Below are 24,929 nucleotides of genomic sequence, written 5' to 3'. Positions count from 1 at the left end.
TGAATGTTTCACAATCATGAATGGATGCACCCCTCTGAGGTAGCCCCATTTTATAGATGGGGAACTGAAGCACAGAGAGGCTGATTTGAACCCAGATCTCCCAAGTACTAGGCTAGTACTCTAATCAATGGATCATCCTTCCTCTTCGCCTTTACTTTGTCAGTCTCTTGTCACCCCTCTCCCCATGTTGCATGCTTGACAACCTGTCAAGCAAACTCTCGCGTATGGACCAAAGATGCTATTTGCTCCCATTTTAGATGTGGCTAGTAATGAAACTGGAGGATAGAATTTACAAAGAGGATCTTCACAGAGCAACTGAGCTCTGCACTGGGTCCCCAAAGCAGTGTGGTGGTCCTAGTTAACATTTCCACTGTGTCTTTCAGCATCAAAAAGATTTGCTTGCTTATTTATTACACACCACAGGTGCACATGGTGCTTTATGACAGGTGAGATCAGGCACTACCCTAAGGGGCTTACAATGTAAATAAATGGGGGAAGGGATGCAACCCTTTTCTTTAAATAAAAAAAACCTTTCATTCCTACTTTCCTTTCCTATGCAAGGATAAATAAACACCCTTGGAATTCCAGGTAAATTTAAAAAATGCAAGTACCCTTTGGGTGCTTAGAATGGAAAAACATAAGCAAAAGAGACAGTAATATTTAGGGCTGTTGATTAATCACAGTTAACTCATGTGATTAACTCAAAAAAAGTAATTGCGATTAAAAAATTAATCTTGATTAATCTGACAAACAATAGAATATCAATTGAAATGTGTTAAATATTTGGGGATGTTTTTCTACATTTTCAAATACATTGATTTCTATTACAACACAGAATACAAAGTGTACAGTGCTCACTTTATATTTTTATTGCAAATTTTGCACTGTAAAAATGATAAACAAGAAAGTATCTTTCAATTCATGTCATACAAGTACTATAGTGCAATCTCTTTATTGTGAAAGTGCAACTTACAAATGTAGATTCTTTTTATTACATAACTGCACTCGAAAACAAAACGTTGTAAAACTTTAGAGCCTACAAGTCCACTCAGTCCTACTTCTTGTTCAGCCAATCGCTAAGAGAAACAAGAATCCTGTGGCACCTTATAGACTTTGGGCTTGGCTACACTTGAAAGTTGCAGCGCTTTCTAGTGGAGGCTTTCCAGTGCTGCAATTAGTAACCGTCCACACCTGCAAGGCACATCCAGTGCTGCAACTCCCTGGCTGCAGTGCTGGCTGTACACCTGGTCTGGTTGGGGTGTAATGATTGCAGCACTGGTGATCCAGCGCTGTTCATCAAGTGTGGACACACACCAGCGCTGTTATTGGCCTCCAGGGTATTAGCAGATATCCCAGAATGCTTTTATAAATTACTCTTTGTTTTGTTTTGTTGTGAACTCAGAGCTCCGGGCTCCGTTGATCCCGGAACTGCTTATAACACAGCTCCTGTTTGCTTTGATCAATCTGTACCTGGCTGTGAACAATCAAATGAGATGATGAGGCAGGCAGGGAGTGAGTGTTTGCTTGACAGAGAAACAGTGGGGAGTCCGTTTTAATTCCAAACAGCCTGCATCCAGAGTTAAGACTAAGGGGTCGTGAACATTTTCTGATTTTTCAAGGCAGGAAGCTAAACACACAGTATTGGCTCCAAAAATCCACTCTCTCTCCCTCTCCCCCTGCTCCCTGTCACACTACACCACCCCCCTCTTTTGAAAAGCACATTGCTGCCACTTGAACGCTGGGATAGCTGCCCATAATGCATCACTCCCAACAGCGCTGCAAATGTGGCCACACACCAGTGCTGGTAGCTGTGAGTGTGGCCACACACCAGCGCTGTCCCTACACAGCTGCACGACCAGCGTTGTAATTCCCAGTGCTGCAACTTTCAAGTGTAGCCAAGCCCTAACAGACGTTTTGCAGCATGAGCTTTCGTGGGTGAATACCCACTTCGTCGGATGCAAGTAGTGGAAATTTCCAGGGGCAGGTATATATATGCAAGCAAGAAGCAAGCTAGAGATAACGAGGTTAGTTCAATCAGGGAGGATGAGGCCCTGTTCTAAAGCTCAGCAGTTTCTTGAAACTTTCAAGGGAGGAGAAACTGGTTCTGAGCTTGGCAGTTCATTCACAGTCTTTGTTTACACCTGAGCTGATGGTTAAACAAAGACTGTGAGATGGCTGCCAACTACAGAACCAGTTTCTCTCCCTTGAAAGTTTTCACACCTGAACTGCTAGAACAGGGCCTCATCCTCCCTGATTGAACTAACCTAGTTATCTCTAGCTTGCTTCTTGCTTGCATAGATATATACCTGCCCCTGGAAATTTCCACTACTTGCATCCGACAAAGTGGGTATTCACCCACGAAAGCTCATGCTGCAAAATGTCTGAATCTATAAGGTGCCACAGGATTCTTCGCTGCTTTTACAGATCCAGACTAACACGGCTACCCCTCTGATACTTAAGAGAAACAAGTTTTGTTTACATTTACGGGAGCCTGCTGCCTGCTTCGTATTTACAATGTTACTAGAAAGTGAGAACAGGCTTTTGTATGGCACTTTTGTAGTCAGAGTTGCAAGGTATTTACGTGCCAGATATACTAAACATATGTATGCCCCTTCATGCTTCTGCCACCATTCCAGAGGACATTCTTCCATGCTGATGATGCTTGTTAAAAAAAAGTGTTAATTAAATTTGTGACTGAATTTCTTGAGGGAGAATTGTGTTTCCTGTTCTGTTTTACCCTCATTCTGCCATATATTTCATGTTATAGCAGTTTTGGATAATGACCTGGCACATGTTTGTTTTAAGAACACTTTCACAGCAGCTTTGACAAAATGTAAAGGAAGTACCAATGTGAGATTTCTAAAAAATAGCTACAGCACTCAACCAAGGTTTAAGAATCTGAAGTGCCGTCCAAAATTTGAGAGCGATGAGGTGTGGAGCATGCTTTCAGAAGTCTTAAAAGAGCAACACTCAGATGCAGAAAGTACAGAACCTGAACCCTCAAAAAAGAAAATCAACCTTATGCTGGTGGCATCTGACTAAGATGATGAAAATGGACATGCGTCGCTCCACTCTGCTTTGGATAGTTATCGAGCAGAACCCATCATCAGCATGGACACCTGTCCTCTGGAATGGAGGTTGATGAATGAAGGGACGTATGATTCTTTAGCATATCTGGCACATAAATATCTTGCGACACCGGTTACAACATTGCCTTGCAAATGCCTGTTGTCACTTTCAAGTGACATTGTAAACAAGAAGTGGGCAGCATTATCTCCTGCAAATAGTAACCAAACTTGTTTGAGCAATTGGCTGAACAAGAAGTAGGACTGAGTGGACTTATAGGCTCTAAAGTTTTACATTGTTTTGTTTTTGAGTGCAGTTATGGAGCAAAAAAATTCTACATTTGTAAGTTTCGCTTTCATGTTACAGATTGCACTACAGTACTTGTAGAAGGTGAATTGAAAAATACTATCTTTTGTTTATTTTACAGTGCAAATATTTGTAATAAAATAATATAAAATGAGCACTGTACACTTTGTATTCTGTGTTGTAGTAGAAATCAATATATTTGAAAATGTAGAAAAATATTCCAAAATATTTAATAAATTTAAATTGGTATTCTATTTACAGTGTAAGTAATCGTGATTAAATGTTTAACCATGTTTAATTTGTTAATCATGTGAGCTAACTGTAATTAATTGACAGCCCTAGTTATATTTTGTACATAATTCCACATTTGTAAGTTCAACTTTCATGATAGAGATTGCACTATATAGTACTTGTATTAGGTGAACTGAAAAATACTGTTTTGTTTTTTACAGTGTAAATATTTGTAATAAAAATACATATAAAATGAGCACTGTACACTTTGTAGTCTGTTGTAATAGAAATCAATATATTTAAATAAATGGCTTTCTATTAAGAGCGCAATTAATCACAATTACTTTTTTTAATTGCTTGACAGCCCTAACTATAATATGGATATGACACTTCATGGGGGTATGCTATGTTTTCTGGGCTCCAAAGTGAACAGCCTGTGAGATCTACAGATGCTGTCCCTACCCCTAGAGCTGTGGGGTGTGGCTTTCAGAAACCCTTAGCTGCTATAGAAAGCCCTGACTGACTTCCCAGGCTGCCTTTATTTTCTAATAAATTCCCTGTTAGGGGAAGGTGAACGAAGTCTAGCCCTCCCTCGGTTTCTCTTCTGTCCCAGGACTCCTCTTGGGAGCTGTGGGCAGAGTTCAGACTTTAATGGGCGGGGGGAGTGGAGGGGGGGAGAGAACACCATGGAAACTAAAATGCTTTTTAGTGAGGGTTAGAAGCTGCTGGGAACTTTTTTTTTTTTTTAAATGGGCAATAAGGTGCATGTGATACCGTTTATAGCTGGACATTGCAGGAGAAATGGAATAGAATTGAACTTTCTGTAGGGGAGTTTCCCTCCCTCCTCTAATGGCACACTTGTAATGCTCCCCCAAAGTGCCAGGCTCTTTGACGGGGGCTGGTCAGTGGAGCCCACCGAATCAATGACATTCCCCCTGGGTGAGTGAGGGGCCACAGAACTCAGATATCAACAGATCATGGCAGACCAAAAAAAGTATAAACAATGAGGGGGTGCAAGTCTCAGGGTCAAAATGAGGGAACCAGGAGGGGTCGTGGAGCAGAAAACCTCAGACAAGGCCCACTGCTGCAAGGAGTCAGGAGATGCCAACCAGTGGCGCTCTGCCCAGGTGTGTGAATGGACAAGGGCCCAGAAAAAAGACCCCACAGTTGCAGAAACCCCTCTTCCTCTGTGCAGATTCCTCCTGGAGCATGCCAGCTGTCTATTATCCATGGATAAGTACAGTCTGGCACACACGGTATGAATACAAGTGTCCCTCACAGCAGATACACCCCCATCACTGGTAGGCTCCAGATAGCTGTTTACTCTTTCTGGCCCATTCATTCATTTGCCCAGCTGCTTTGGCTGCCAATAAAGGTATCGCTTGTGGGGGAAACTTTCTGTGATGTGGGCAGATGTCCTGCAAAGAACTGCACAGACAGAGAGCACTTCATGTAGGCTCTCTGACAGCTGTCCCTAGGCAATGACTCTGTCACTGTTGCCCTGGGAAAATTTGGCAAGCTCTCTTCAATTGCTAGTCCCCTGAACTCTCCTGCTCCTTCTGCCTGTGGTAGTAGAGAGCCAGGCCGTGTGGTACGTGCAATGGTGCGTGCTGTCTGGGTGGTGACGGTGGGAAAGCAGAGCCAGGCGTACCAGTGACCGAGGTGCATTGCCTTTTTTCTGCTTTGGGGGCTCCTGTGGGCAGCCTTGAGCTGTGTCAATGAACTTGCATGCGAAACTCGCCTGCCACTGTGTATTTAAAAACCTCATTTGGGAAGTGAGAGCCAGTGACCCCAGAGAACCTGCTAATTTGTTTACCATCACAGAATTGTGCCTGTAATTGGAAACTGAAGCTAATTTTGAAATAATTAGGCAGCTGCTTGTGTAGTTTGCATTTCCTCTGACAAAAGAACCCTACTCCAGTATGCAATGAAAGGGTTAATAGGCGTCTCCGAGCTCTCTTCTCTTCCCTTCCACCTGTGCCCAGGAGCAGTGCCTGGCTCCACACAACATGTGAGGCAATCCTTCTTTTCAAAGCAATCTGAAATGGTGTAGACGATCAAATGCTCTGTGTCCATTTGGAAATGGGTAACATTGAGCTTCCATTAGCTATATGCTGGAGAGCTTCATTGTGCTTCACAGGGGTGTGGTGAACAAAGAAGCCACCTGTGACAGGAAATAAGTGTTTGCCAGAGAACTGCTCTGATCCCTAGACAGAGTCTGTGGGTTCTACGTGGTGTGAGACTTTGGGCAAGATGCTTATGACCTGATCAGGCCACCTTCAGGACACAGACCAGGGGTCAGATTCAATTGTCCTATAAGTAAGATGGGGAAAAGCCTATTCCCCATCTCCTAGAAAGGTTTAATGTATATGTATAAGGCAATTCAAAGGTTGGTGCTATAGCAGTGCAAAGGTTTATAGCAAGGGTCGGCAACCTTTCAGAAGTGTTGTGCCGCATCTTCATTTATTCACTCTAATTTAAGATTTCGCGTGCCAGTGATACATTTTAATGTTTTTAGATGGTCTCTTTCTATAAGTCTATAATATAGAACTAAACGACTGTTGTATGTAAAGTAAATGAGGGTTTTAAAATGTTTAAGAAGCTTCATTTAAAATTAAATTAAAATGCAGAGCCCCCTGGACCGGTGGCCAGGACCCAGGCAGTGCGGGTGCCACTGAAAATCAGCTCGCGTGCTGCCTTCAGCACACGTGCCATAGGTTGGTTTATAGTCTAATATCAAGTGGCACAACACTAATTCCTCCGTAACGCTGCTGCTGTTTTAACAGTAGGAACCTAAAGAGAAAATATGTATCAAAATAATAAGAGAAAATAGTGGGGTGGTTTTGTTTTTTTGGTTGTTAAGCATCAAGGTTCAGTGATCAGATTAGAAAGGCTGGGGGAAAAACCCCAAGGTTCATTAGGTGACAGATTGCACAGCCCCAGGTGGTGATGGTGTCATGCCTGCCTGCTGGAAAAACTGCAAAGCACAAAAGGCATTTGCATGTGCATGCTGCTCCTCTCCCTTTTAATTCTTGGACAATTATCAGGAACTTATTTTTCCTCTCTGAGAGTGCGGCTTCTACATATGCCTACTTGTGTGGGGGGCAGGTGTGCAAGCTCATGTGTTTATAGAGAAGGCTATCGGCTGAGAGCCGCTTGTTTCTTGTGCAGATTTCTAAGATTACAGAAGAGGGAGCAGCCCCTCCAGTTCTGTCTGGCTGCAGTGAGCTCAGAGCTCATGCAGTGTCCTCACGCTGCCCTTGATTTCTCCTCTTCCTCCCCCACCCCCAATGCTTATTGAACCAAGTGACACCCTGCTCCAGCAAGATGCTCACGCTGGCCGCTGAAGGAGTTCATTGCAGGGCAGTTCTGTGGCTGCTGAGAAAATAGCATGCAACTGAGCTCAATAGCATGTGCAGCATAGAGTGGAGAAAGCAGACCAGACCGGCACCTAAGCGGTGCCAGCTGTGCGGTGGGACAGGAGGGCTGTTTGTGTCACTGTGCCTATCGCACTAACACTCCCTGCCCACACTGACGCTGCACCAGTATTAGAGATTATTATAGAAGAGGACCACACAGCAGTTGACCTTACAGAGCCCTTTCAGGGAGAGGGATAGCTCAGTGGTGTGAGCATTGGCCTGCTAAACCCAGGATTGTGAGCTCAATCCTTGAGGGGGCCACTTAAGGATCTGGGGTAAAATCAGTACTTGGTCTTGCCTAGTGAAGGCAGGGAGCTGGACTCAATGACCTTTCAGGGTCCCTTCCAGCTCTGAGGTAGGTATATCTCCATATTTATAATTTTTATTTATTAGAAAGCATCTACTTCAGATGGTGGTGTGGATTCTGCCAAGGTCTGATTTGGATCCTGCCTTGATTCCAGTTTCCACAGGTTTACATGAGCATAATCAATTGGAATCTGGCTCACTCAGGGATTCTCTCCTGGACTCAGGCCTTGGGGACTTTCTGTGGCTTTTTTTAGTCAGGCTGATGATATAAAGGCAAGGCCGGTGCAAGGATGTTTCACGCCCGAGGTGAAACTTCCCCCTTGCGCGCCACCCCCCCCCCCCTGCGCCCCTGCCCTGAGGCACCCCATTCAGCAGCTCCCCCACTCTGCCCTGAGGCACCCCCCTTGCAGCAGCTCCCCACCCCCAACCCTGAGGCACTCCCCCGCCCCAGCTCACCCTGCTCCGTGCACAAGCACCCCGAGCACGCCGTGGCTGCTTCACTTCTCCCGCCTCCCAGGCTTGCGGCGCCTAAGCTGATTGGTGCCGCAAGCCTGGGAGAAGTGAAGCAGCCATGGCGTGCTCGGGGAGGAGGCGGGGTAGGGGTGAGCTGGGGTTGGGAGTTCCTCTGCGTGCCCCCCCCTTACTTGCTGCACACAGCCCTCCCCGTGCTCCCCCACCCCAGCTCCCTCCACCTAAATGCCGGTGGTGACTGGGGTGGCTGAAGATCCGGCCGCCGCAGTCACCGCCGAAGAAAATGCCGCCCCCCAAATCCCAGCGCCCTAGGCGACTGCCTAGGTCACCTAAATGGTTGCACCGGCCCTGTATAAGGGTTGGATTTACCAGATTTCAGTATCTGTCCATTTGCTTCTCATGGAGAGCAAGCTTCTTGCTTGGACTAGACCCTTGTGCAGCAGAGTCAGAACTGCCCCTGTGCACATTATACCCCTGCGTGGGCGGCAAGGACCTTGGGTCTAGGTACAGAAGAAGTGCTTCACAACCTGCCTGCATGCTCCCCGAAATGTGCTCAGGGAACGTAGAACCTATGACCTGACCCTTGCTACTTCTGGCCAGCGTAACTGAGTCAGCATGGCTGGGGCGGGTTGTAATGTGATGTAAACCATCTGCAAATAGTTCCTCCTTAGAATAAGGAGGAAGTGAGAGAGGATTGAGTCAGACTCACAATACCCTGAGGTGTGATGCAGCTCACATGCTCCCCTTTTCCAAAGGTCACAATCTAGTCCTTTAGGTAGTGAGTGTCCAGAAACCATAGAAATCAGCCACTCTACATGCTCTCAGTTTTGATCTCTTCATCTCCCACTGAGGTGTCTGAGTCGGGTTGATTGACCTTCTAGCGCTACGTGGTTCCCAGTGGAACCTGTCAGGACTCTTCCAGCTTTGCCTCAGTGCGGCTCACACAATGGCTAGCCCATGTGCACCATTCACCTTGAGACGCAACATGTTTCCTTCGCAGCAGTGTCCTTCCTTCCCCTCCCCCCACACGCCCACACTCAGACCCACAAACACACACCCACACAAACTGTGGGCTAGCTTTCTCCCAGCCCATCTTCTCTTTGAACCTGGCGAGTTCAGTGAAACTCAGCATCATGACTTCTCAGTGGGGTCTGAAAGGGCTTTCACTGGAATGCAGGGGGCTGCCTCACTAGCCAAGGCGAGATAGAAAATGGCTCTGAATGCCTTGCAGATCCCGGACATTTTACTGGGTTGACCCTTTTCCCCCCTAAACTCTCTTCCCAATGTCTCTTCAGCCTTCACCATCACAAGAGACCACACCAGGTTCCTGACAGTATTTTACAAGTAGATTTTTTTTTTCCCTTAGCCAAACAAAGGGTTTTGCTGGACATAATCCAAACCCAAAAGGACCTCAACCCACCTTTGTGATGTGTGTTCTGAGACCAGCTTCGATGCCTGGATGCTGTTATCCCAGGTGAGGCCATGAACTTGGTTTCATTTTCAAGGTGTTCCCCAGCCTCTGGTCGGTGCATTTAGCACACATGGGTTACTGAGTGGCAGAATACTTTGGTGGTGCTACCAGGCTTGGATTGTAATGTCTTTCTTTGCTGCCCTACTCTAGCATGCAAAGCTGTAACCCCCTACAACCAGTGCCCTCCTTGTCACTGCAGCTTTTCCCCACTCCCACTGCACTGTGCACATTTGTCAGCTAATTACTGTACTCTTGTGTTTTGGCCCAAGCTGTGACAAATAAGATGGGTCATACTATGCGCTGTGACGCTTTGATGGGGAAAATACACAAGGTGAAGAAAAAACATAATGCCAGTTTTAGGGAAGGAATGGGGGATTCGCTGATGGTAAGAAGCCCGTGCACTTAGAGGTTAGTTTATGATTCTGCTACTTCCTACTTGGCTTCAGAGAGCTTTGTTAAACAATTGTACATGTCCTCCAGGTATGTGCTGTGCAGGCCAGAGATGTGTGATGTCAGGACTCTGAGCTATTCTCCAATCCTCCTGCTCACATCAGGTTGCAATTGAATGCATCAGTAAAGAGTTGGCTTTTCCCTAGGCTCCATAGAACTGGAGTTTGCATATAGACTTCTGTTAGCTAGGTCTGACTGTATCCGCTAGGTGGTGTGACAAAGTTTCTCCTCTACCTTGGTGGGTCCTGCACTTATTGGCAGATTTGCTCACCTCAGTGATCTTCCCCACCATCTGGGTCAGCTTCTCCTGTGTCTGATCAGGAGTTGGGAGGTTTGGGGGGGGAACCTGGGCCCGCCCTCTACTCCAGGTTCCAGGGCCCTGTGGATCACAGCTGTCTATAGTGCCTCCTGTAACAGCTGCATGACAGCTACAACTGCCTGGGCTACTTCCTCATGGCCTCCTCCAAACACCTTCTTTATCCTCACCACAGGACCTTCCTCCTGGTGTCTGATAACACTTGTACTCCTTAGTCCTCCAGCAGCACACCCTCTCAGCTTCTTGCTCCTCACACGCACTTCCTCTCCTCTGGCTCCCCCTCACCTGACTGGAGTGAGCTCCTTTTTAAACCCAGGTGCCCTGATTAGCCTGCCTTGATTGGCTGCAGGTGATCTAATCAGCCTGTCTGCCTTAATTGGTTCTAGCAGGTTCCTGATTACTCTAGTGCAGCCCCTGCTCTGGTCACTCTGGGAACAGAAAACTACTCATCCAGTGACCAGTATATTTACCCTCGACCAGACTCCTGTACCCCACTGGCTTGGCTCTGTCACAATGGGAATAAACGTTGAGAGACTCTGATCATTGAGCATTGTGTAAAGAGGCAACTGACTTGGTGTCCCAGATCCTGAATGTGCAGTAATACCACTTAGTGCTTACGCCACCTTTCAGCTGAGCCTCTTCATGTGCTTTGTCAAGCCGGGTCAGCATCATTATTCTCCCTCTTCCAATGGAGGCAAAGAGGTGATGGGACTTGCCCAAGATCACAAGTCAGGACAGAGCTGGGAACAGAAGCGAGGGCTCCTGAGGTGCAGACATTTTTCATAAATGTGTTACAGAAACAGGCAGGACAGTTTCACAGGAAAACTGACGGGCAGGCACTTTGCCACACGCAGCACAACCCAGGCATGTGGCTATATGGTGCAAGCCTTTGCTTTTACACTATTGCTTCAATAAGCAGGGATGCTAACTCCCTGCCCTGCTAGGTACTCCGAATCTCCAAATCTATGTGCAGTGATGGTCACTGGCTTAAAGTCGTGCTTTTAGCTCCTCACAAAGTTTAAAAGGATGCTGGCCTGGTGCCTGCTGAGTCTGCATGTCGCTTTCCTTCCAGTGATCTCCCATTAGCTAAAGGCCTTTTCCCTTTTGTCCTCCTGCCAAGGCCTTACGTGAAGGGTTCAGGAAGAAGCATTTGCCTTTACTTTACTTTAAACTCCTTGAGCCTAGCACACTTGTGTTCCCTTCTTATAGCATTTTATGGGTGAATTTCTCTTCTAGTAGGTATTAAAGGGTGCTCGCTCCTGCTAGCCTCAGAGGTCTAGTCTCATCTCTTACCCAAGTCTGAACATCTGACTTCAAACACTGAAATGCATATGATGTGCCTAATCACCCACAATGGCTCCTCCTCTAGTCTCCATCAGCACAATGGAGCTACACTGACAGACAGCTGAAGATCGAGCCCTAATTCTCCTTTGTGAAACTGTCAGGATCTTAATGCCTCTATTAATGTCAGGACAATGCTGCACATGGGCAGAAGGGCAACTTTCAAATGTTAACAACTTGGTAGGATGATCAATGGGAATGAAGATATGGAGGTAGCTATGACCACATCCGAGGTAGAAGCCAAACTCGACCAGCTTAATGGGACTAAATCGTGGGGCCCAGATAATCTTCATCCAAGAATATTAAAGGAACTAGCACATGAAATTGCAAGCCCATTAGCAAGAATTTTTAATGAATCTGTAAACTCAGGGGTTGTACCGTATGAGTGGAGAATTGCTAACATAGTTCCTATCTTTAAGAAAGGGAAAAAATGTGACCCTGGTAACTACAGGCCTGTTACTTTGACATCTGTAGTACGCAAGGCCTTGGGAAAAAATTTGAAGGAGAAAGTAATTAAGGACATTGAGGTCAATGGTAACTGGGACAAAATACAACATGGTTTTACAAAAGGTAGATCGTGCCAAACCAACCTGATTGGCAGAGGTCCTGGGGGTTTTTCGCCTTCCTCTGCAGCGTGGGGCACAGGTCACTTGCTGGAAGATTCTCTGCATCTTGAAGTCTTTAAACCATGATTTGAGGACTTCAGTGGCTCAGATGCAGGTTTGATACAGGAGTGGGTGGGTGAGATTCTGTGGCCTGCGTTGTGCAGGAGGTCAGACTAGATGATCATAATGGTCCCTTCTGACCTTAAAGTCTATGATTCTATGATCTATGGTCATTGCGAACGTGAGGGTCTATTATTATTAATTATTTCTTTGTAGGCTAGTAGTGCCTATGGTCTGGATCTTGGCCGGGCCTCTCCTGCCCTTGGTGCTGCACATATGCACAGTGAGCCATCGTCTCTGTCCTGCAGAGTTGGCATCCCATCAAACTGACCAGGGGGCTGGGGAAAGGGAACAGGAGTATCCTGATTTAACAGATTGGGGACTGAGGCCCAGAACTATTTAATGACTTGTTCCCGGTCACAAATCAGGTTTGAAATATTTCGACTACTCAAACCAGAGCCTCGAATTCTTAGGAATGCTGATTCAGCACTTCCCTTTCTACAGTAGCAGCAATAACAACTAGGGTTGCCAACTTTGTAATATTTAAGAACCAGACACTCCAGCAGGAGTGCCAGAACCTCCTCTGCCCCACCCTTTTCCCCCATATGCCCTGCCCCCCCTTCGCTCCTCTTTCCCCCCTTCCTCCGTTGCTCACTGCTTTTCCCCTCTCCACCCCCTCCCTGTGTGGGGCGGGAGGGACTCGCCTGCAGAGCCAGGCCTGGGAGCTGCAGCCACCTGATGCAGTAGGAGGTGGCTCTGGCTGAGTAGAGTATGGCATGGGTGATGAGTCGGGGCCTGCAGTAATTGGATTTTGGGTGTCCAGTCAGTAAATCTGTCCGGACACCATCAGTCCTCTTTTTAACCAGACTTTCCGGTTGAAAACTGGACACCTGGCCACCCTAGTAATAACATGTAGCAAGCACGTATGTGAAGTGAGTCCCATGTAGTTCGCTGTGCGTGTGTGGCGGGGGGGGCTAGCACGGAAGCCTCTTCAAACTGGGCGACTCCCTGCTCTCCTTGGACAAAGATCCTCTAGTGCTGTTTGTAAATGGGGCTGGAGCATGAGAGGAAAATATTTCTTGTGTTCTTGGCCATAACTCGCCTCTCTGCCCGAGGTTGTGCAGCGATGTATGTAGGGCCCTGATCCTACAGCTCTCTTCGTCTGGCTGGATCTCTTGGCCTTTATAGAGCCACAGGGACTTCAGCAGGCTCTGTCTGGCACAGCAGGTTTGCACGTGCAGAGCCAGCTCCAGGATTGGGGCCTTAGTTTATAAAGGGTTTTGTTATAAAGGGGAGGCGCTCAAGTAGATGGGTAGGGGCTTTGGAGAAGGGCTTGGGGCAGCCCCATACGCTCTGAGGGTGCCCCTGTACTGTAATCAAAGGGCCAAGTGAACCTCAACTTGGGAACTACCAGCCTCCTAAACTTTTGTTCCAAAGGAGAACCCCTCCGTCTCCAAAGCCTGGTTCTGAGCTGCAGCCATGGCCAAAGGTAGCGTTTAAAATATTTCTACGACTGTAATGTTACAGACTCTTCTGGGTTGCTGTCAGTATTTGTAGAAAAACATCTCTCAAGGGGTTAAAAACTAGTTTGGTAACTTTTAGCCCAAGTCATCTTTTCAAAGCTTTTTATAAGCCCTTGAAAACTGGCCTGTAGGGAAAGGTGAGCAGTCCCTTCCAGCGGGGGTTACTGCTGTGTAGTGAAGGCATTAGGGCAGGCTATTGGATTACGGGAGTGGCAGGGGCACAATCAGGATCCAGTCTCCATGGTGCTCGGGGTTGTGCAAACATGTAACAAAAGGACAGGCCCTGCCCTGGAACGCTCAGGGCTTGTTTACACTTGGATTCCTTGCATCAGTGAAGCGTCTCTGATCCAAACCTGAGGGTACGTCCATGCTATAGTGGCACAGCTGCAGCTACGTCGCTGTAGTGTAGACACTTACTGCAGTGATGGAAGGGGTTTTTCTGTCACAACAGTAAATCTGCCCTTTTGAGAGGCAATCGTTAGGCTGACGGTCAAGCTAGTGGTGTCTATACTGGGGTTTAGGTTGACTTAACTACTTCTCTCAAGGGTGTGAATTTTTCATACCCCTGAGCGATGTGGCTAGGTCAGTCTAAGTTTTAGGTATAGACCAGGCTTAGGGCATGGCTACACTTGCAGTTGTAGAGCACTGGGAGTTAAACCTACCTTCGGAGACCGCAGCAGGGAAAACGCTGCTGAGTGTTTACACTCTCAGCTTCCAGCGCACTGGTGTGGCCCTATTAGCAGCTCTTGCAGTGTCACAAAGAGCAGTGCATTGTGGTAGCTATCCCAGCATGCAAGTGGTTGCAACGTGCTTTTCAAATGCGGGGGGTGGGGTGGAGTGTGACAGGGAGTGTGTTGTGTGTATGTGGGGAGAGAGAGAGTGGGTTTTTGTGGGGCAGAGAGCATGTCAGCATGCAGTCTTATAAGTTCAAACAGCAGCTGACCCCCTCTCTCCCCCCGCCTCTCTCTCTCACTCAAAGCAAGCAGCATTCCTCAGTAATGGTTCCTTTGTCCCAGAGCAGATAAGCATCCGGCTGTCAGAAACGGAGCTTTGAAAGGGCATATCCGCATTCCTACAGCAAGTTCAAAACAATGACAAAAGTGGCCACTTGACTTAAGGGGATTATGGGACGTTTCCAGAGGTCAATCAGAGCACAGTAATGCAACACCTCGTTCACACTGGCGCTGTGGCGCTCCAGTGGGGGCGCAGCAAACGTTATTCCTCTCACTGAGGTGGAGTACCAGGAGCGCTGTAGCCATGGAGTCAGAGTGCTCTACGTGTCTTGCCAGTGTGGACAGGGAGTGAGCTAGTGCACCCAGGGCTCCTTTATTGCGCTGTAACTTGCAAGTGTAGCCAAGTCGCTGGGTATACTGTGGTATAGCTACACTGGTGCAGACTTCCCCACCCCAAGTGTAAACTGGCCTTTACATTGCAGGTTTAGGACAAGATGACAAGTGGTAAGGTTGGTTGCACCTGCTATGTTGCTACACTGGAGATTGCTGTTCAGCACTATATCTGTGGCTCAACTATTCCGCCCCGCAAATCTGAAGTGTTTTAATAACCCCCCTTCTTTCTACTGTTCTTTCAATATAATCTGATGATGGCAGCAAATAACGCTCCCAAATACACCACATTCAGAAAACATAACTTTATTATTAGTTGCAATATACATTGTATTCCTTTAAAGAATCCTAAACTTGTACACACTTTTCCCACTGAAAATACATGTATGCACATGTGTATATATTGTATTAAACTGGAGCACAATGGAATGGCAGGCTCAGAAATTACTTGGAAAAATAAGTGATCTCTACAGGTTTATGTTGACGGTGTGCTAGGGTGACCAATATAAAAAGAGCAGGCTAAATAGAAAACTGTGTGCATTACACATTATGAGTATGATCTTTTGATGCTATGCTTGGTACATGTGGTGATATATACAGTAGTTACAGACTACTATTGCTCGGTCATAAATGCATTCTATTCTCAGAGGGAAACTCTCCTCGTTTGCCTCAGCAGAGCGATCTGGAAGTTCATAAGGCCAGCAGTGCTCCCCCTCAAGTGTCCCTGGGATTTGAAAATAAAGATTTAAATTACATTTCCACTGGTGGCAGATCTGCCTGCTGCTAATGAAGTTGCTCAGGAAAGGATTTCCACTAGGGCCTGGTAGAGACTAAATGTGCCAGTTTAAACCAGTTTGGACCTGTGGCAATGGATCAACTAGAGCAGCAAGAGTTTAAATGTGGGGCAGATCCCTACTTGCTGTCCATCAGTGTGGCACAAATGACCTCACTAGAGCTATGTTGATTTACACTTGCATCTTGGAGTCTGTATTCAACAGAACGGTCATTTACACCAGCTGAGGGTCTGGCTCTGTTTCTATATTAAACAGTGAGATCTGAGTTCTATTCAAGTCTATTAGAAACTAGCCCTCAATTTCTCAGCTAGGTCTTCCCGAGGCCCAATTTCCCAAAAGACAGTGCTTCAGAAAATGGTCTGAAAGCAGCAGCAAGCTCAGCTGTGTCAAATGTCATCCGAACATTTTATTTTCAAACACAGTGTCCCCTGCCTGGGTGACCTCGCTGAGCTTAGCTGGACAGAAGGACAGGTTTTCTTTTCATCATGCTCGTTTTCTTCTTGTATATTGCTTCCAAGCTCCGGAGGAAAGCAGCGCTCTCTCAGGCTGAAGAACAGAACTGATCAAAGGCACTGACCCAGGCCTTCCTATGGCCACATACAGGTTCTAGGGAGCAGCAGGGCTGTGCCCATCACGCTATAGGGTTAGTTTTTTTTTCAAGTGCTGGTTCATTTAGGATTCTCTCCTCTCCCCTCAAAAGAGCTCAGCACTCAACTAATTCTGCTCCAATTTAAGTCAATGGTAGCAGACTCAGGACAACACTGGGTGCGTTTGAAAATCATACCTTCTAATCACCTCTTTTTATTTATAAAATACTTCTAGTACTCCCCATGTTACGCTAGCACACATCCCTGCGTGATTACACCTACCCTAATGCATGCTCGAGGCCTAAGAGGTAGGCAGGGTCTCCCATCACTGTAATGTCTCCATGCTCCCCATCTCATGGTTACTGTGTGTGGGAGGGACTGACCTACAGGAGAACAATGATGCAACAGGTTCTTGAGTGTGCAATGCCTGAGCTTCACCTTGCGTTGATACCCAACACCCATTGTAGGGGGTTTACAGTTGGTGGTGGTAGCAGTTGATTGGCTGGAACAGGGTTTTAAATTCAAGTCCAGCTGAACTGCTGAGATCTATAATGATTTCTCAGATTGCAGCCAGGAAGCCAGAGCTGTACAAATGCCAGAGCCAATCTGTAAAGAACAGCATTTCTGATTAGATGCACTACACAGTTGCAAGCACAAAGATGACTTCCATTAACTTCTCAAACCCTTATTAAAGAACAGGTCTGAGCTCATGAAAGTCAGTCTCTGATGCTTATTGTTATTGCACAAGGTTACCTTTCCTGAGTCCTGCCAGAACGGGTTTCAAGGGGAAGCGAAATATTGGTGTAATAGTGGTACATTGCCTTACGAGCCACTGCAGCAGCAGCAGCAATCTCTCATGATGGGAATACTACCCTATTCTCCTCCAGGGCAGAGTTGGAAAGGGAGCAGCGAGGACCTGTGATAGCTCCAGCTGCTGTATAATGCCTGTATAGGACACATGCCCCCTCTACAGTGGGAGCCATGGAGGATACTTGCTTTTCTCTGTGGTGATATGCTTCCCCCATCCTCTGCAGAACTTTGATGGACTTATTGTTGGAACGCCTAAGGGAGTGGGAGGAAAAAGCTAAACTCCCTCCTGCATGTGGGCAGAGGCCTATTACTAAGGGCATGTCTGCATGGGGCATTGCTTGGCAAAACTATCCTGGTACAATTATACCAGTATAACTGATCTAAGAGTGTCCACTGGTATAACTGTGTGGACACTTCTATGTTTAAACACAGGGAGTTTATACTGGCATAACCACAGTGGTATAACAGTATAGTTCTGGCAGTAGATTTCCCCGTGTAGACGAGCTGTAACCCAACTACCAGAAGAAAGGCTAACAGGTTGATGCAAGCTCACTTGCCATGTGAGTGAGTTTTCACATGGAAAGTTCTCCTAGAAGTCCTCCTCTAGCCTTGCTGGTATGAAAGACCAGTCAGCTCTGGCACTTGGATCTGTAGCTTCCAACCGGTATCAGAATCTGCTGGATTTACAAACTTTCTGGTGGCAGCTGTCCTCGTGGTAGTTCATTAATATCCTTCTGTACAGCTTGTTCTATGTAGCCCCAATATTCAGATACAGATGTTTGGCTACCTAGTGTGCTCTATGATCTGCTTTTAACTGCCCACCTACCTCTCAGGAGCAAGTGTGATCCTTCACTGCCACCCAGCTAAGACACAGCTGCTAAATCTAGGAGAATCACCCAAGAAATGACCATTTCACAGAATTAGAAGTGCTTGCAGGGGAACCTAATAACATTATGAGGCTCTTAGTAAATAAGTGGATTGTGAGGGTACATATCAGCCATCTCAATGCCCTTCCCTTCACTAGATGTTCTGAGCTTGACTAGCATTTCTAGCCATCTCCAGCTGATGAGGGGGAAAGGCCAAATGATTGCTGTAGAGTAGTTATGAGAGGAATGGACCATGGTGGAACAACCTTGCCATGGCTACCACAGTGCAGGGGTGAGGACAGTTAGCTCCTTCTTCAGACTCTGCTCCCTTCCTCAGTGACAGCTCTCTGAGCCGCCAAGATACACATCATATAGTATATTAATATTTCCTCTTAAATAAAATTTTGACTTTACATCTTAAGTATCAGTAGCACAAGTAATTTTTTTTTAAAAAAGCAGCCCCTAGGAATATTTATAGAGTAGCTCCTCTTGCAGAGGGGAGAGGGTTTGGTATCTGGAAGTCACATGGTTTGTGTGTGCTTAGTAGGTTTTAAGTATCTTATTCTACATTAGTTCTTCTCCTCTGTGAACTCTGCTGTGGTGCTGGGAATTAAAGAGCTGTTAAACAAGTCTTTCTAGAGTGCAAACTGGTAGGGTAGGTCCCTACCCTTCAGACCTCATGTGCTAAAAGAGGTTGCTTCAAATTGGTTTGACCTAGAAAATTAGCTTTTCAACCTTCAAGTATGGAATTATTCCTCTCTCCCCATCCCCAAGCTTTCTTTGCTAACTCTCTCTAGTGTTCCCTTCTCAAGGATAAAGACTTCTTATACAGTATGTTCTGCAACTGCGGGAGCAGGGAAAGGGACCGTACTCCGCAGGAATAAAAACAGAATGAAATGAAAGATGCAGAACTACTGAACATTCCAAAGATTATTGCAGAATAAAAACAGCCTTGGCACATCAGGAATTCCAGAGAAAACAAAGAACATGGGGGGGCGGGGGTTGGTGGTGGTGGTGGTGGGGATTTTCTGAACAGGAGCCTTGTAGTACAATAACCAACCCGGAAAGTTTTCAGTGACAACTTCTGCTGCCATTACCCCCTTTCATGCTTTAGTGCAATGGCCTCTTTAAATGACTGAGTGGTGTCTCCCTCCTATGTGACAGGAATGTCTATTCATAGCAAAGTATCCTAAGAGTCCCTCTAAGTTAAATCTTTTCCAGAGAGACTTTTTAAAAACCAACAAACAAACAAAAACTTCCATCCCCAGAAGACCATTGAGAAGGTAACAAGGCGGCTTAAGTGTGGCTGGGTCCTCCAGCTGCTGAGACCTTCTGACCAATCCATGTTAGTATTTCCTTAAACACAGCAGTGCTGACCTCAGGCAGCTCTTTATGGAGAGCATGATAGGCCTCGTCATACACCTGCAATCAGAGAAAGAACACAGGTTCAGACAAAACCCCCAAGAACAAAGCAGCCCTTAGGTCCCACTTGCCAGTGCCCGCACACGTCTCGTTGGTCTTCCTGTATTTCTTAGACATGGTGAATGATGAAAATTAAGGGACGCCACCAACTCGAGATCTAGTCTGGTTCAGCAAGGGAGTTAACCTGGGAAATCCTGTTTCACACCTGTCCGCCCTGCACAGGTTTGAGGTGTTGCAATCACAATTCCTTCTCCTCCTGCAGTTCTTTATGCTCCCTCTCCATGTGGGGAAGACTCACCAACAGGAGAATGTGACATATGATCACAGGTTCAAAAATGGCCTCTGATTTTGGGTTCCTGATTTGAGACATCTTTCTTCAGCAGTGCTGAGCACCCGAAGCACTGACTGACTTCAGCTGGAGTTGGGTGTGCTCATCACCTTTGGAAAAACCAGGCTCCAGGGCCCAGAGCCACAAAAGTATTTAGACACCTAAACTCATTTGGTGCTTAAGTTTCCAGGTACCAGTTCCCTCTGTGCTTAGGCTTTGGCCTCTGGGCATTTGCACTGCTGTCTCACTCTAGGCCTCCGTCCACCTAGCTCCTGCCTGAGCCCTGGAGCAACTCACAAACTGGGGGAAGGTGGGTGTTTGGCTGTCTAAGTCGCATGCAGGACCTGACCCTGTAGGTGGCCTCTGAGCACTGGATCCTGAGTCTCCCACCTCCTAGGTAGGCAACCTAACCACTGGACTTCAGAGTCATTCTCCCCACCTCCCTCTCTTTCTCTGGCACAATGATTGTTCCACTGTGGATAAATACTTAAATAGTCATTGGGCCAGAGAGAGAGAGAGAATAACTCTGTAGTCCAGTGATTAGGGCACCCACCTGGGAGAGGGGAGAGCCAGGCTCCAGTCCCCCTGCTCCCACCATTCTCTTTGATTATTTATACATAGTGGAAGAGCTTCAAGAGGAGAGAGTGCCCCATGCTGCTCCACACCCTCTGTTGCAAGGGGAGTTTAATAGTGCAAACTCTGGAGATGGCAGTGATGTTATCAGACCTACACCCGCCGTGCCCAAGCAGAACATTCCTTTGCCTAGTGCCCTCTAGTAAGGGAATCAAAGCCATGCAGACCCATTGTCGCTCTTATTTTAATCCCTATACAGTGTGTATGCTGAGAAGCACAAGTCTCTTGCAAGGGCTGCTTTCATGCACGTAAGCAGTGGATACAACCATTCCCTCAGAGTCTCACACCCGCCTTCTCAGTCCGTGTATCCAGTGAGCCAACTGTAGCATATCAAGCTTCCAAACCAACGAGAGGCAGGAAATATTAATCACACCCTTGGCGTGTAAACGCAACGGGAGGCGTTCCCGCAACCCCGTGTGTAATTTCACTCTTTTGATGCCTGGTATAGATAGTTATTTTTCTGACCACAAAAGCTTTTGCTTGGTCTCCCCGTGTCCCTTTCAAGCTCATTCATGTGCTAACAATTGGTTAATCAGCTGTGTGCTCTCTCCAAATGGCTTTTGTTCAGTTGCTTTTGGAACGTTCTCGCTGTACCTTTACACCGTGAGGTGGGCTTGACGTGAAAGCAGCCTGCCCTGTCGCAGAGTTTGGGGGCACTGGGTTACCTGGTTAGGAGCCCAGTCCTGGAATGTGCCAAGTTCTTTCAACTCCCTTGGGTGTTCAGCCCCTCCCAGAATTGGACACTTTCCCATGCTCTGCACTCTGTCAACTGCACCTGGCACCTGCTCTGACAGTGACTCAGTCAAATCCTTAAGCCTACACTGAGCAAAGCAGAGGCTGTTATGCACAACATTACACCCTTCAAATACAAGAAGCAAGGTGACCTTGAGTGTTTTGTCCTGACTCTGCACGGTGTCCATCAGTAAGTAGGAACCTTTGATGTCGCAGAGCTTGTCGGGCAAACCATGTAGCACCAGGATTGGCAGAGTCAATTTAGGCAGGGATCGCTCTATTTTGGCAACGGCATTCATCAACTGGATGACAAAGGAGATCTTCATGCCCCCATGGTAGACCAGGGGGTCTGAGGTGTAAGATTCAACCTATTGGGGAGAGGGAGGAGAAAAATCATTGTCAGCAACAGTCTGTTCTGAAAATGCAAGGGAGAGCCCTCCATGTGTGATGAGTCTGTTACCGTCTATTGCTTAGGCTACCCATGTCCCGCCCTTAGTGGGCTCCTGTGCCATTTCACCCTCCATCGGGGTAGTCCATTATTTTTTGTCAAGGTCCAAATTTCTTGGTTGAGGTATAGTCAAGGTCCAGACTCCAGAGAAAATAATAAAAATAATAAATAAATAGATCTTAAGGTCCATTCAAAAGTGCCTGGTGGTCTGGATTGGCCCACGGTCTGCCTATTGACTACCCTGCCCTAGAATGATAACCCCAGTTAGCAGCCAGGGCCCATCATCTCTTGTGCAACTGGAAACTGGGCTACTCCAAACTCCTCTCTTACATCACTGAAAAATGTTCATGAGTCAAAAATGCTGGGGCAGGCAAACAAGCAGCATCAGTCAATGACTTTGCCCAAGGCAGCTCCTTTTTGCACGTACTCATGCTCTGCCCTGGTCTCCTACCACTCAAAGGGGGAAGCCTTTTTTCCCCCATAGGCAGTTTTTCATTCTGCTTTATTGCAAAGATGGTATTGATACAAACGATTCCTGAGTACCAGTTCTGTCTCTGGTGCTGAGTGGCCCTGCCATGAGTCACTTTATCTCTTTCCCTCAGTTTCCCTATCTGCAAAATGGGGATAAAGATATTTACTTGTCTCGCAGGAGGGTTGAAGGTACTGATTAGCTCCTGCTTCCAAAGCACTACTAAGATGAGGAGCTCTGTGCTGGTGTTAAATGTGTATGTGGAGATGGTGCCTGCAAAGATGATGGGTCTCGACAAGTCGTGCTGCCTTGAGCCCAATGGAGGCTGCTCTGCTCAAGCTGGAGCATTGCCTATTTGGGCCTGTAGTCTCCACGGGCCACCCCTCTGCATTAAAGATGAAGATAACTTCAATCTGCACACTCTATGCGCTCACTATGTATGGGCCTTGAGCTCCTGATTGGGCAAAGTTTTCCTTAGTTTAAACTATGACATAAAGTGCCAGTAGTCTTCCCCTTCCCTCCCCCCCCCAAACAAAACCCAAACCCAAAAAAACCACATACCCCATAATTTCACTTGCAAATTTTTATCCTTCTCTTACAAGCTGGCTAAGAGCAGAGAGTCAGCACGAAAAACCTGAAGTGATGAGAGTGCTGAAAACGAGGCACTGCACTCATCAGCACAGGATCTGGGAGCCAGGAATGGGTCATTACTGCATCAGGCATATCTACAGTAAATATTTGTATGTTGTGTATATATAGAGAAACGAGCGTTGGCAGCCTACGCAGGCTTTACCAGCTCAGTCTTTGCCAGAGCATTTTGATTATAGGTGGATCCCTGGCACAGCCGCCGATTCCTCTGAAGTCTGATGCGGTTTTAAAAAAAATTAATCATCATTTATTTGTAGGTTGGCTGAAGGAAGCCTCATTTTTCTTCTCTAAGGCAGCGTTTCCCACAGGGTGGGTCCTGAGCCACCAGTGGGTTGCAAGAAGGTTCTAGATGGGTCGCCACATCCAGGGCTGGATTAACCAATCACCGGGCCCTGGCCCAAAGCAAACGTACACTTCTCCTAGCTCGGTGCGGAGGGGAGACTCCAGGGGGGGGGGGGGTGTTCGAAAGCAAGCCTGCCCTGCTCTCACCCCGCACCGATAGCGCCTGCCCTGTGGGGCTGGGCATCGCTCCCCACTCTGGGCGTTGAGACCTAGTGCATGAGGTCACAGCGCCACTCGGGCTTCACACGGCTGCCTCTCCATGACGAAAGGGCAGCCAGGCCAAACTGGGTGACGCTGAACTCGTGTGTGCCAGGTTGCCATGCTCTCAGCAGGGAGCTACACCCAGGCCTGTGGGGCAGGGACTGTTACTGTGGGCTCTGTGTGGGGCAGGCTTGCTTTTGTACACCCTTGGCCTCCTCTCCTCCCTGCACCAGGCCATGATTAGGGGGGTAATGCCAGGGTGGAGGGTGCCTATGTATAATGATGGGTCCTACAAAAAGCAGTTGGTGGATTAGTATGAGTCCCTTCAAAAATAACCCCTCTCCCCCGCTCTGGTAACAGTTCAATAGACACCAAAGTACAATGAATTCTTTGGCAGCTGACACACCCCTCGTACAGTCAGTCAATTACAAAGATAGTTATTCTAACTGATGAAGTGTTTTAAAATGTGCCCATTGCACCCTGCACTAATTCCAATGGGCGCACAGGTTAGTCTAAACTCCCTCCTTACTGTGCTTACACAGACACCACATCTGAGCATTAGAAGGCTCAGAGATCGATTCTCTGCCCCAATCCGGTCTCTTTGACAGGCTCAGGTGGCACAAAGGGAGTGGAAACCATCGTCCTTGTTCTGGATACCGCCCATGTGCGGGTGGGGGGGAGTCCCCAGTGGATATAGAGCCAGCCTCCTTCCCCACCACTCTTAGCACAAGAAGTGTGTTGGAGATGGGACGGAATGGCTAGGACACAATTCACTCCAGCAATCCCTAGTTGGTGGGTGGTCCTTAGAGGAGCATAGCCAGCAGGCACAAGTTAGAGTGGCCCTTAGGCTGTGCTAATCTTTGCCAGGGCTGGCCCAGAGAATCAGGGAGATGTAATTAGCTGCCTGATGCCCCCTGTTTGGCTGGCCCAAGTGCAGGAGAGAATCCGCCATCAGTATCCAACTCAGGAGCAGCTCCTCTACTCATTCGCTGACTGAGTCTAATTCCATAGATTATTTTAACAGGGCGATTATTTTCCTTTCCTTCCCCTAGCCGAGTTCTCACGAACTAAACAGTCTAAGGGTACGTCTATACTGCACTTTTGTCAGTAAAACTTTTGTCAGTCCGGGGTTTGAAAAAATACCCCCCCGACCGACAAAAGTTTACTGATGGAAAGCACTGGAGTGGACAGCGCGTTGTTGGTGGGAGATCTTATTTTGCTGGCATGAGAGCTCTCTCCTGCTGGCAGAGTGGCTGCCCGGGAGACCTTACAGCGGCACAGCTATGCCACTGTAAGGTACGCAGTGTAGACCTAGCCTAAGAAGAACCCTCATTCTCTGCTGTGCTGATGGTCTGGAGGGTGATTACAGACTTGGCAAGAGAGAGAAGTCTTACTCAGAGCCCTGAAGCTCGCCAGACTTGGGCTCTGGGTGACCCTTGCAGAGAGCAGGCTTCATAGGAATGGTCCTGCCACTGAGACATCCATGCTGCAGAGCTTGGAGAGCTCAGCCCCAGGAATGGAGAAGAGTGACCCACATTGCACCAGTCCTGATGGATTATAGGAAATGAGAGCGAATCAGTCAGACCGCTAGGTCCCTGCCCATTTACTTGTGAATGTTGTCCCTGGTTATCCCAGAGGCGAGCCTCTGATTGGATTAATTAAGAGTGCCAGCATCCGTGTGACTTCACTGGTAGTATGGGATCCTTTTCCTGACCATGCTGGTGCAGTCTGGCTTCTCCTC

The 24,929-nt window shown here is 47.3% G+C and overlaps 2 protein-coding genes across 11 annotated transcripts in view; one reads left to right on the top strand and one right to left on the bottom strand.

Moving 5' to 3' along the window:
* Positions 1-24,929, top strand: part of KBTBD12 (kelch repeat and BTB domain containing 12) — a 172,200-nt gene that overhangs the window by 4,018 nt on the left and 143,253 nt on the right. The window contains exon 2 of one of the 2 annotated variants that reach the window (XM_039547858.1): positions 9,166-9,273. The exons of the other annotated variant lie outside the window; for it this stretch is intronic. The gene's annotated coding sequence lies outside the window, so the exon portion shown is untranslated. The remainder of the gene's footprint in view (positions 1-9,165; positions 9,274-24,929) is intronic. 2 annotated transcript variants of the gene reach the window in all.
* The window catches only part of MGLL (monoglyceride lipase), a 135,054-nt gene continuing 126,327 nt past the window's right edge, over positions 16,203-24,929 (bottom strand). For all 9 annotated transcript variants that reach the window (XM_039547863.1, XM_039547864.1, XM_039547868.1 and 6 more), the window contains 2 exons: positions 21,233-21,448; positions 16,203-19,387 (listed from right to left, as the gene is read on the bottom strand). In XM_039547863.1, the coding sequence (XP_039403797.1) occupies positions 19,262-19,387; positions 21,233-21,448 (342 nt within the window). In that variant the 3' untranslated portion in view covers positions 16,203-19,261. The remainder of the gene's footprint in view (positions 19,388-21,232; positions 21,449-24,929) is intronic.

Source organism: Mauremys reevesii, linkage group 7 (assembly GCF_016161935.1).
Source record: "Mauremys reevesii isolate NIE-2019 linkage group 7, ASM1616193v1, whole genome shotgun sequence".
Lineage (NCBI taxonomy): Eukaryota > Metazoa > Chordata > Testudines > Geoemydidae > Mauremys > Mauremys reevesii.
Note: the sequence above shows the minus strand (reverse complement) of the source record. Positions and strands in the feature narration are given on the sequence as shown.